The 13,798-nt window shown below is 28.5% G+C and overlaps 1 protein-coding gene across 1 annotated transcript; it reads right to left on the bottom strand.

The window, feature by feature from the left end:
• Window positions 1-4,906: 4,906 nt before the first annotated feature.
• Window positions 4,907-9,457, bottom strand: LOC108226399 (CASP-like protein 1E2). Its single transcript, XM_017401358.2, has 2 exons — window positions 9,143-9,457; window positions 4,907-5,460 (listed from the first exon to the last, which is right to left on the bottom strand). The coding sequence occupies exons 1-2, from the start codon at window positions 9,376-9,378 to the stop codon at window positions 5,118-5,120; spliced, it is 579 nt and encodes a 192-aa protein (XP_017256847.1). The 5' UTR covers window positions 9,379-9,457; the 3' UTR covers window positions 4,907-5,117.
• Window positions 9,458-13,798: the final 4,341 nt, after the last annotated feature.

Genomic DNA, 13,798 nt, shown 5'->3' with positions numbered 1-13,798 from the left:
TACAAATTAAACTAATAAAATATAATTAATTCTGAAATGGATAATCCGACGCGATAAGGTGAAAACTATAATCTAATTAAACGGGAATAGAACAAGAATAGTTTTTCATAAGCCAGAATATCGAACACTTGATTTGATCTTTAACAATTGAACATGATATGCTACATTGCTCACCCCTAAGAAATAAGAGTATCAAAATATTTAGAAATGTGAGTTTGCACAAAGCTAAAAAAGTAACTATACGGCTAATTAAACTAAATATTTCTTATTTTTATGAACTTCATGGTGCCTAACTGACATCTACTCTATTTTTGCTATTTGAGATCTGGTTTATTACAATTACATGAAAAATCATTAAAAGCCTAAATCAACAAGCTCAGAAAACTAATGATAAAAAATTAATATTTTATAACAAGACAATATTATAACACGCGGTATCAAATTAATAATCATCTAATATTTTAAATTAACAAAAAAAAATTATAAGACATTGAAATACTATATAATTGATATGAAAATTAAAAGGGTAAGCCAAATCAAACGTGTCGAAATTTTTCGGGTACAATTATAAGGTTAATAGTTCAATGGATGCTTTTATAATAAAGTAAGGTAGGGTCTTTTACATACAATATATGTTTCAATTATTATTTATACAAGGTGTGTGCAACATATGATAAAAAAGAATGTGTTGATGGTATGTCCATCATATATCACTTAACTATTACACAAACGTACGCTCAAAAAAATAGAAATAAATATAAAACAACGCGGACCACACATCTTCATCTAATCATGATTTAGGATATCGTAATTCGCATATCAAGAACAAGTTTTCATATTGGATGAAATAATTTAATAATTTTCAACAATAAATTACAGATCTTTTTAATGAGGTATAATATATTTAAATTCTAAAAGTTTCAGTATTAATTTCGAGTATAATTTTGAACATGTAGATAATATGGCAGTGACCTCTATATCCTAACGAATTTGAATATAGAAAAATCAGTTCAAATGTTGTTTTTGATCCATAATTTTTTACTATCAATGCTATTAGATTGCAAATATTACATTTCATATTTACACATTATGTTAAAAAATAGGACGTAATAGTTATGCTCGAAATAATATGATGACACACGAATATTATTTAAAATACAACAAAAACTAGAGTCCCGTGCCTCGCACGGGTTTTTATGCTAGTTTATCATTAAATTTAAAATAGATGAACATATAAACAAGAAGGGGATGGAGGGAGTGTATGTTTTTTGGGTCTTAGTTCTTGGCATATGTATTCCAGAAAACCCTTAATTAACATATTGGGGCCGTTTAGGTTAGCTTAAAAAAAATGACTTCTTACTTAAATTGAAGAAATGGAGTAGAAGTGAGAGGTAAATAAGTTAATAAAGTGTTTGAAAAATAAGTAGAAGTTGTGAGATACGTAGAAGCTAGTATTCTTAGAGCAATTCCAACAATGTCCTAAATTGATGTCCTAAGTTAAAATTTAAGGCTCTAACAATGTTCTAGTGGTGCCTTAAACCACTAGGACATCCAACAAGTGCATCATTTTTTAGGCACTACTAAGCATGTCCTAAACCAATTTTCACAATAAAATATTAGCTTCCCACCATTTCAATGAATCTCTCTCCTCTTACTTTTTCACTTCACTCCAATACTAATTCAAATAAATTATTAGTTTAATAATAAGGCACAATTATAGGGCATATTGTTGGAGTTCATGTATCAAAAAGATGTCTCAAATCACAAGGACACTATTTTTTATTATATTTTTAAGGCACAACCTAGGATATTATTGTACTTAATTGCTCTTAGCTTTTTAAAATGCTTCTGCTTATTTACACAAATGAATCTAGAAAAACGAAGTCAGAAACAGCTTCTGCATCCTGAAAATAAACAGCCCCATTAATATCTGATTAATTGTTGAATGAATATCTAACTACAAAATTTTAATATGTAGAACGTTTTTTAACCGTGAGACGAGATTAAACAACCCCTTCCGGCGGACACATCATTACATCATTAGTTTTCCTCTTATTAGAATTATGTGTTGGTTACCCGTGCCAAGCACGGGTTTAAATAAAATTTTAAAAATTGTTATTTATTGGAAGTATAATGTCTGTTAAAATTATTATATTTTTATTATACATATTTAAATTATTGTTTTTAAATGATATTTAAATTATTGTTAAATATAAGACTTTTTATATATTAAAATTTGATCCTACTTTAAATTTATTTCATAAAAATATGGGTCCTTGTTCTATGGAGTCCATAAAATAAGAGTATCGGTGTCCAAAATTATTTTAAAAAAATCTACTCGTTTCAATTTTAATTTTTCTAGTCTACAATATTTGTAAACATCTGACAATTTGCAGGTTATATTCTACAATATAATCGTTGCAATCAAAAGATAAAACAATTCTAGTATAAATCACTAAATACTATATATGTTCTAAAATATAACTCATAAGTACAATAATGATCTTAATGATTGTTAATGTTAAAAGATGTTAATGATTAATTGATAATTACTCCCTCTGTCCCCCTCATTTGTTTACAGTTTTTTCACACTGCTCGACATGCATTTTAAGACGCATATAAAACATAATTCTATAGCTTATTTTTAAATTTTTTCTTTTTTGTATAAAAATTTAAACATCAAATTTTTATTCAGAAGAAAAAGAAGTTCAAAATAATTTATCGAACAACGTTTTACGAGAGCATTAGAATGCGTGCCGAGCCCCCGTCCCATAATGTAAACAAATGAGGGGGACGGAGGGAGTATATATTTAAAACTACTTAAAGATGGTAAATTATATATTAAATTTGACCGGTACTTACGGTGGCTTAAATGCGGACTTTATGGAATTTAACTCTAACAATATGTTTTATTTTAATAAAATTACTATGTTGTTTGATGATTTTTAAATTGTGAAAATAATATTCAAAATCAACACATATAAGTTCGTTTATAGCGTTTTTAATCTTGAACAAAAATTTAAAATTTTAAGTCGCAATTATTTTATTCATTTAATAGGCAAACATTATATATAATTCTAGTTATAGTTTTGTAGATTTAACAGTTGTTGTAGTTGTTTGATAAACTGATATTGTAGTTTGACAAAATTAATTAACTTTTCAAAAGTAATTTGATATCAAATATTTTGACGTATCTCTAGAGTTTTATTATATGTTGCAATATGGATAATGATATCATTTTCTTTGAGTTTTTATTTGTCAAATCAGTGTTACCACCGCCTTATTCGTCTTTATCGCAATCTTCTGAAAACACTGAATGATAATAATTTTTATTATTAAAAAATCTATGACCAAGTTTTTTGGTACTTTGGTATCAATATTGAATCTTATTTATTTTAATTCTGAAATATGATAGAATTTTTATAGATTTGTTTCATAAACTAAATTGTATGAGTTTTAAAATTTAGAACGAATATTTGATGTATGTCTATAATTTCGGTTCTTTTATTATGTGTTGCGATATGGACAATGTCTTCATATTTTTGAGTTTCCATTTGTCAGGTCAGTTTTACCACCACCTTATTTGTCTTTATCGCAATATTCTGAAAAACACTGAATGATAATAATTATTATTATTAAAAAATATATGACCAAGTTTTTCTAGTAATTTGCTATCAGTATTGAATCTTGTTTATTTTAATTCAGAAATATGATAGAAGTTTTATGAATTTATTTCTTAAATTAAATTGTATGAGTTTTAAAAACTAAAACGAATAATTTCGTTGACATTATTATTCAATTGATAGGATATTACTACCTCAATCCCAAATTAGATGAGCTAGTTGACTTTGGCCACGCAACTTTAGGTGCATTGACCGTCTACTTCCGAAATTTATTTTTTCTTTTGTAAATGAAAATTTCATATTTTAATTTTTATTTGCAAAAATAAAATTTTAAAAATAAGTCATGTAGCTATGCTGTCAATGAACTTTAAATTGCGTGCCCAAAATCATCAGGGTCATTTAATTTGGGATGGATGGAGTATATTAATATCAATATGAACTCCTTATTTATTTGAACTCTGAAGTATGATAAAAGATTTATAGAGTTGTTCCGTATATTAAATTATTTGAGTTTTAAAAAATTTAAACAAATAATTTTGTTGGTAATATATTTTTATTAGTGAGATAATTGTTATAATACAATAAAACCCTGTCAAATATAGAAGTTTGTTGATAATAGTAATAATTGTTAAATAAAAAATAATATGATGATAGCTAAATTTAGATATGAATTTTATAGAAATGTTTCATAAGTTAAATTGTTAGCGATTTAACTGTGCGGATAGGATAAATGTTATATTACGAAATCCTAAACACCGAAGTCTTTTTATAGTTGTATAATAATCTTAACCAATATTGAAATTTTTAATAATAAAATCCGAATCAATATAGAAGTCTTTTTATAATTGTATAATAATTATAAAATCCTAAAAATGTATAATAATAAGTATAAAATCCTAAAAATATGAAAATCTTTTCCTAATTCTATAATGATTATTGTTATTAAATAAAAAATTTATATAACATTGTTCTAAACAATACTGAAGTTTTTAATAATAAAATTCTAATCAATACAAAAGTCTTCACTGTCCTAATGAATATTGAGGTCTTTAATAATAAAATTCTATTCAATATAGAAGTCTTTCGATAATAATATAATAATAACTATAAAATCCTAATTAATATGAACGTGACCAAATTTTGGTATTTTGGTACCGATGTTCCACTGAAACGTGGTTTCGCTTATTAATAAAGGGTATTGATGTCTTGGTTACATACATAAATAAACTTTGATTACATGAATTTTTTGCGATCTTTAATCATCAACATTGTGCGATAAGAACTAACAGAGAACCCCTTAAAAACAAGACACGACACTGAGCAATGAGCATAAACAGTTGGTATTCTTACAAAAATTCAACAATCACGAAAACAAGTTTCTTAAAACTGTATACAGTTAAATCATAAATTACACACCAACATGAACTAACCAAAAGTCCTTCATGTCTGATTTAGGTTTCTAACACAAAATGCTGCAACAATATATATAATTATTTAATAATAATTCTTCTTCTGGAGATCAAGAGCAGAGAGCACTAGCAGAAACAGAAAGGCCAGTGAGCCAAGCAAAGAGACAACAATCGCAGCCGCAACTTGGTGGCAGAATTTTCCGAATACATGACACACTTTCTCCCAGTGCACATGCTTATTCCCGTTGTACCCCAGAATGCCGACGGCTGAGGCGGCTCCGATGCCGGAAGCTAGTACTGCAAGCACTAGTATGTCGAGGACTATAATCAGGACGGCGAGTCCGTTTCTTTTGCCTCTATTAGCCACTGCGAGGATCAGTGAAAGAGCTCCGTAGCCGCATGATATTGCGTTTGTCACCACAAAATATCTGTCAAATTGTACATTAATTAGTTCCAACAGAAAGGTTTTTGTTTAGTTTATTATAAATATCGGAAATTGAAATTAATCGGTTGACCCAATGGAGGATTTATCAGAAACTTATCAGGAATTATTGGTCAAATCGGAGTGTAATCAATAAATCAGGAATATATATTTGTAAAAATAATCATGACTTAGTAGAGAACTTTTTAATAAATCACACAATTTTAGAAAACATCTAAGCAATATTACAAAAAAAAAGTATATATAGGTGGGTTAGATATCTCAAGAGATTCGACTTTCGATGATCTGGTGGATATCATGTGGCATGGAATGTGAAATTTTTTCCTTTTAACATGAAAAAGCTTAGAATAATTCTGAATTTCATTTAGGATATTTAACAAGAGTCATTATTAAATGATATGGAAAAATATATGGAGGGGTCTGTGGCTAGATATGGTTATGGAACAGGTTGTTTGTTGAGTCATAAATGTACCAGTTAGAAGCAGCTAAGGTCTTACTTGCAAATAGTGTTGTGTACTCAGCATTTATTTATGAGCATAGGGATATTGATATGGTAGGTCATTTTGTTTGTTCAATTGTTAAATGAGTAGTATCCTCTTGTGCCCAAGTCAACACTCTAAAAATACAAAATTAAATGGTCACTATAACTTGAGAATACTCTTAGTTTTTATATTTGAAATTAGAATCTATTATTAAAATACGCATATATATATATATATATATATATATATATATATATATATATATATATATATATATATATATATATATATATATATTGAAAGTATAATCTATTACTTTAGAATAAAGGTGAAAATAGTGCAGAATAATTATTTGGATCAAAAATGTGCATAACAAAAATATCAATAACATGCAATATATATATATATATATATATATATATATATATATATATATATGTAATTTTTAGAGGAAGAACTTTACTGGTAATTAAGATCAGAGTGTATGTCCCTAATTAGTTCCTTAAAAATTAGGGGCAGTTAGTTTAAGCGATATCACTTCTTATAAGTTATTAAAGTATTCGGAATAGAGAGAAGCAGAAGTTGTAAAGTCTAAATGATTAGGAAAATTAAAAGTAAAATTTAGGAGTAATTTCTGTTGTCCAAACAGAGGCTTAATTATTTCTACATTTTTTTTACACTTTTTCCTACTTTCTAAAAGTGATCAATTTTATATTTTTGTTCTATATAAAAAAATTTCATACACTTTCTCATACAGATCACATTTCCCTATCTATCAATAAAATATAAATGAAATTCTCTGCTCAAATATAGAATTGATATGGTGTTAATATATTTTTATGAGAATTTCCGCTACTCCCTGAATAATATATATTTATTTAAATATCTATAAAAGAATATTGTAGATTTTAATATAATACTCATGTTTTAACTAGCATTATCCATTAAAAGACTTTATGATATAGTGATTAAATAAGATTGTATTTTACTACTAGTTTGTTATTCACTAACATGAAAATTGATATTTTAACTCAAAATATTTTTCATTGAATTTTAGATATTCAAAACATTATATAATAAATTACAGTTTAAATTAATAACCTCTTTAAAAAAGTTTATTGAATTTATATTTATATGCTTTATATAGTGTACCTATAAAAAATATAAAATTTATATATTTTTTGATATAAAATGAGTAAAATCTATTACCTACGAAAAATTAGGTAAACGAAATTATAGGTAATAGAGACAGGCATATGATCCCCGACCTCCCCTTTCACAAGCCCTATTTCCATAAATTAACTAGTACGCTAAAGTATCTCTATTAGTTCAAACTTACAATTTTAGAATTTATTATTTGATGGTCATAATAATTATTTTTTATTTTCATTTAAATGATAACTTTTATTAATAAAATTATATGTATATATATTTATATGATTATTATTATTAATGATATTAGAAAGAATATTAATAATGATTTTTATATATCTACGAAAAAAAAAGAAATATTAATAATAACACATGTTATATTTTGATTAGAAAAAGTTTATACATGTATATATAAAACAAGGTCACGCCTGATTCCTGACCGTTGGATGAATATATAGTTATATACTAGCTTATAGCCCGTGCAAGGCACGTGAGCTTTTTAATTATTTATAAACTTTTTAAATATATTTTAAATGGTGTGAAAAAATTTAATTTATAAATAGTAAATTAAAATTTTCAATAAAATAAAATTCGAAATTATGATTTGTTTGTAAGTTAGAACTTTGGTAAATACATCATCACAACCATTAATGGTTTCAAATAAATTATTTTAATCAAGCAATTCCTTTTCTCGTATGTATCATGCCAAAGTATTAAATTCTATCTATCAAATTTTAATATATTTTGAGTGGAATACGTTATGCTAACTCCTATTAGATTATATTAATAAATGTATTTTATATTAAAATTATTATAATGTGATTTAAATATTTTTCAAAAAATTTATATGGTTCCAAATTAAAATTGATAAACATAATTTGTTTTGAATTAAGAAAAGGCATCATAAATATGCAATAAGAAGGTAGAATCTATTTTGGATTAAGAAAAAGTTTTTGTATTTGTTCCTCACATAAATCCGGCTTATTAATTTTAAAATATATTATAAAAAAATTGTGACGGTGAGATTTATATGATTCTACGTATAAAACTGGTAGGAAATATTTATTTAGGATTAAAAAAAAAACATATACATGTGAAAGACAGAATTTGTTTTGGATTCAGAAAAGTAATTATAAACATGCAAGTAGATATCAGCTGCCTTCTAGAACAGAATTTAATTTTGTTCCAATCTAACGGTGCTTATTTGTTCAATATAAGATCCAACGGATGATAAACTTTTGGATCAGAGGACCATGCGACCAAATTATCTCCGTTACGCTTATTATATATAAGTATATATAAGTATATAATTTGATATTTTAGACTTTTGGCACACATCTTTACGTATAAATATGTCGTCCATGTCTGTATTAATTGTAAAAGATTAATTTTTTAGTTAGAAAATTTATTTTAAAAAAAAATATTTTTTAGTTAAAAAAGTAACTACCATGTTTCTCAGTGTTATTTTAGAAGATTGAGTTTTTTAGACAGAAATATAAAAAATGTAATATATTTCAATTAAAAGGATTAATTGGTTATATATATAGGCCCGTACTTTGATCCAAATTAAAAAGAATAATTGGTTATATAGATAGGCCCAGAATAATTGGTTATATAGACAGTTCCCTATTTTGGCCAAAGTACTGAACTACCAAACTTTTAATATTTCGGCTTTAAAGGGATTATTAATTGGGTATATAGATAGGCCCGTATTTTGGCCCAAATTAAAAAGAATAATTAGTTATATAGATAGGCCCAGAATAATTAGTTATAGAAATAGGCCTGTGTTTTGGCCCAAGTACCGACCGACCAAACTTTTAATGTTTCGGCGTATAGTATAGATGTATTAAAAATTTTAATACATTTTAAATCTGTTGGCCGAATATTCATCCAACTATATGTCATTATGTCATTTAATAGGTCATGCTGGACACCTGGACCCATAAAAGAAATATGCATGCAAGTATGCATTGACATCCGCAACAACTGCAAGTATACATAACTACTTTAAGTTTGAGAGAATTAGCAACTCACTTAAAGGCAGACATGTCATGCCATTGAGCAGTGACCGGAACATTCATCGGCGGCAGTGTCGAAACCAGCGTAATGGGGACAATGGCAGTCTGTTTACTGAGCCCAAGAGTTACTGCAGCAGCAAGAGTGAGTGCCAATGCCATCAACCTCAAAAACAAATCTGAAAATCTCACACTTTTCTTACTAGCCACCCTCACATCCTTGCTCTCTCCATTACTAATCTTTTCTGTCTCCATTTTACAAATATCAGCAATGTAGAAGAGAAATTAAAGGGTGAGAATATACTTGAGAAAAAAGTGAGAATATACATGTAAAGTGAAAGAAAATTTATACCCAAAGATGAAAGAGAAAGTATTGATGGTCACATTATTGGTTGATCGGCAAGCTCATCTACTTATTGAAACTATTAAATGCAGCAGATTAAATATATAGGTTGGCGTTATGTTGTTTCTTACTCAGCTCTGGCTCTGCACTATACGCACTTGCCTGTCGGTATATATATATATATATATATATACGAATTTGGTACACAATTCATATGTCAAATTATACTAATAAACTATTATTTATAATGTAAAATATCATAATAATTAAGTTTTTGTTGTTAAAAGGGATTTTCTTATGAAGTATAACCTAAAAATATAATCTTCTTTGCTTTTGCAAATACGGAACCCAGGCAATTCCTTCGAGGGTAGAGTGATATTATTTATAACATCTCAAGCCCAACTAGATGGGACCCAACAACTCACACATGCCGGTCCAAAAGTGCCAGTAAATTTGTATATATTAATTATTTGATTGTACTTATAAAGGTCCAAATACACTTTTATCTAATTGACGTAGGATGTTACACTATATACTTGGGGTGAGAAAAAAATCGAATTAAAACCAAAACCGAAACCGGTAAAAACCGATAAAAACTTAACCGCCTAAAATTGAACCAAACTGAAACCGAAGATTTTAAAACCGAACCATTACTAATGGTTGCGGTTCCGATTTTAGGTGAAAACCGAACCGCAAAAAATCGAACCGAACCGATATTAAAAAAAGAATAAGTATTATTCATCTATATAGTTTTATAAGAATAATATAGATTAAATTAATATCTCATAGTAACTATGGGTTATCAAACAAAATGAATTGTATGCAGTAGAGTAAAGTAATGAGATATAAGTATGATTATCATATTCTAAGTGAATGAGCATAAATAAATATTTTAATTATTTTAAGCATTATATATAAGCATTATATCATTAAGTTAATTTATATGATTAGATTTTTGTTTATATTTTCTTTTCGTTGGATATAATTAAATATATCATAAATAGTTTCTTATTCAAGTGATTGTCTAAATTTCAAAAAAATTCTTAGTTAAACTAATTTATTTATTAAATTAGAAGTTTGTTTATTGATTTAATTTTTTGCGGTTTTAAAACTGAAACCGAACCGATTAAAATCGAACCGGGGTTTTAAAACCGAGAACTTGTGGTTTCGATTTCGGTTTTATCCAAAAACCGAACCGAACCGAGGTTTACTCACCCCTACTATATACTCACTAAAGCTCTTACACTCAAACATCTGTGCACAGCAGTCATATACACTGCTGCGCGAAACCCCCCTCGACTCCCCCAATGTTGTTTTGTAGGTACCCTTCAAGAAGCTACACGGCAAAACAACCATGCATACACGACCGAGGAAGGCACCGATCGGGTTTCGGAGTTATCAACCATAACGGTGCAATTCTTTTTCCAAATTACTTTAAGTATTTAAGATTCAAGCAGATAAATAAGTTATCAGCTAACAACAATCTTTTCTCTATTATGCTGGTCCTCTGGATATCTTGAAGACCAAATCTCCAAAAAATTTGGTATAGGGCATTGTTTTCTGTACTAGATCCAAAATAATTTATTGTTGCCGGTCTTGATATATCCTGTAGTATATAGAAAGAGTATTTTGAGCGTAAATGCCGTAGAAAATACTCATAGATGACTCGCTGTCTAAAGCTGAAACAAGGAAAAAGAATTGCTCCCTATTGATGACATTCACAATTGTTGGGCCATTCTGGGGTGGGTCTTATGTACGATCGTGGCTGTAATATACAAATGCCCTTTATTAACGCGCTCATGGAAAATAAATGTGATCAGCTGGGACTCTGGGTATTGGGTTCAGACTATGAGACTAAACATGTACAATCAGGGGCGGAACCAAAGGGGGGGCAAGCCCCGGCGCCAGCCCCGGCTAAGAAAAAAATAATAAGTATAATTTATTTATTTTTAGTTTTTTAGCCCGGGGACAAATTTAAAAATGAATATATATATATATATATATATATATATATATATATAAATAGCCCATTTAACATGGTGGTTTACATCGAAAATGCCATATTTAAAGACATAGACGATGAAATTATCTTACAATGTTATCAAAATATGCAAAATCGTAGAATTCAGTTGTCATCTATTCCTTCCTCAAAAAAAGACAGTAAAGATATCTCCACTTAACCAATTAAGATATGCATATTTACTTTTAATTTTTTTGCTGAAATTTTAATAATAGTTTAGCCCGGGATCGAAATAAATCCTGTTCCGCCACTGTGTACAATTACGAAAAACTGGGGTGGTTAAGTATGCCACAAAAGAGTCTTACACTTTAGTAAGAACTACTGAAATACTGTAATAGTTTTGGCAAAGAAAAAACTCTTCCTTGTGTTAACACTCGCGCCGAAAAAAATTAGATTACGAGTGGTTGGTATTTGATACAAACCGTACCAATCATTTAAAATATCATATAAATTTTAAAAAAATACTGAAATTTATAATAAGTTATATAAAAATATTAAAATATAAAACACTAACATCTAAAAAATTTGAATGATTGACATTTAATAAGTTTGATAATAAGATACTCAACAAAAATTCATCTAAATTGAATAAATTTTATTAAAAAACTACTATATAAGCGAGAGGATGAAAAAACGAGGAGTTTAAGATTGAGAAGCGGAAAAGTGGTGGCATAAACCCTAACTTTAAAATTCGACTATCAAAATTGCAAACCCTATTTTTACATCATACTTTATCTACGCCAAGTTATAAATGACTAGCCTATTTAATTGACGATATATAAACCGGCCTATTCTATTATAACCTATTTTATTCTAGTTAAAATGTAATTATTTAAATTTAGACATTTGTATTGGGGCCTTTAAATACAAAAATAATAGATAGGCACGATGTGTTGCAATAAGTTGGAGGAGGAAAAAAGCCATCTTTAGTAGCTTTTTTTTCTGGCCGCTTCCAGCTTATTTAAGCGCTGAAACTTTGCCAAAACTCTGGAAATAAGTGAAGTGGGATTCTGGTGCTTATAAGCCCAGGATGAGCCAAACACCCACTTAGGGTCTGTTTGGGAGTGCTGTTAAAAATTGTTGTGCTGTCTGAAAAAATGCTGGTAAATTAAGTGCTGTTGTAGAAATCAGATAACTGTTTGGTAATTTTTTGATATTTACTTATTTTGAGTTATAATATAAAAAAAATAATGATTTTGGTGATGTTTTATAATGAAATCTATAACAACATTCTGCAAAAACTGAAAAGCAGCTTTTTCTAAAAGCATGGGAAGACCTGCAGTTTTTCAGCTAAAAGCTGCTGTTCGGAAAAGCTGCTTTTAGATTTATCAAACAGTTTTTCACCTGCTTTTCAGCAAAACAGTACCTTAATCTCGAAATTATTTTGTTTATTGATTTGTTGGATAGTACAAATGGGAGGATTAAGATAAATATATTTTTGCACAGGTACTTTAGAATTTAGGTTGGTATGCAGAGGAGTGCATTCCTGTTTCTATAGCCAGCGTTTTGTAACCATAGTAATGAGAGTTATCGAAAATAATAGTTAATTATCAAACAATTGCCGCGGGGTCTCTAAAACCTAGAGAGAATATTATGGTGAACATCATCTTGCAGATTCGTGCACAACTTTAACACTTCAGAAGCACCCAACGGATGAATAAGGATAAAAAGAATGCGATTCTTACTGGATTCCTAGCTTCCTATTTTGTTGAGATTGTAGTTCAACTGATCAGAGGTTCCTCCGTCAACAAAATTGTCACGGTCCAAAGCTCCGTGATTGATTGTACCATGATAAGAGGCCACTAATTAAGGTGCCAAGGCTGAAAGTGTTCAGAGCTGTCAGCTAGCTAGTTACTTGTTTAACATTCTTCGTATGCATGGCGAACTAGCTAGGTTGCCATAATTGACTTTACAACAAAAAAATTTAGCCCCTCAGTTCCCACATCTTTGGAAATCATACATGTCTCTCGCTAGTTAGAATCACTCTAGGTAGGTGCTAGCTCAAATCTCCCTCTTTATGATCAGCTATCAGTTTGATTCCCGACTTTTAATTCCTGGACGCATATATGAAAGGTTTTCTGTACGTGTGATATTAGGAGATGAATGTAGAAGCAAAGTTCAATTACATTTTATAAGTAATGTTTTTTATGCTTAGAAAGATAAATTAAGACACAATTATTAATTTGATTTACAACAAGGTTTTACATGGATCCCATGTAATCATATACAGAGAACGGCCAGTTTTCTGAGGTTCCTCTAGTTTTTGTGCTCATGATTGCAGTTTGCATAATCCTTTGATCATCAGTATTAGG

This window comes from Daucus carota, chromosome 1 (assembly GCF_001625215.2).
Source record: "Daucus carota subsp. sativus chromosome 1, DH1 v3.0, whole genome shotgun sequence".
NCBI classification, from domain to species: domain Eukaryota; kingdom Viridiplantae; phylum Streptophyta; class Magnoliopsida; order Apiales; family Apiaceae; genus Daucus; species Daucus carota.
Note: the sequence above shows the minus strand (reverse complement) of the source record. Positions and strands in the feature narration are given on the sequence as shown.

Coding starts and splice junctions, on each gene's coding strand:
- LOC108226399 (XM_017401358.2), bottom strand. CDS start 9,378: ATGGAGACAGAAAAGATTAGTAATGGAGAGAGCAAGGATGTGAGGGTG. Junction 5,461..9,142: donor CATGACATGTCTGCCTTTAA/GTGAGTTGCTAA, acceptor ACAATTTGACAG/ATATTTTGTGGTGACAAACG.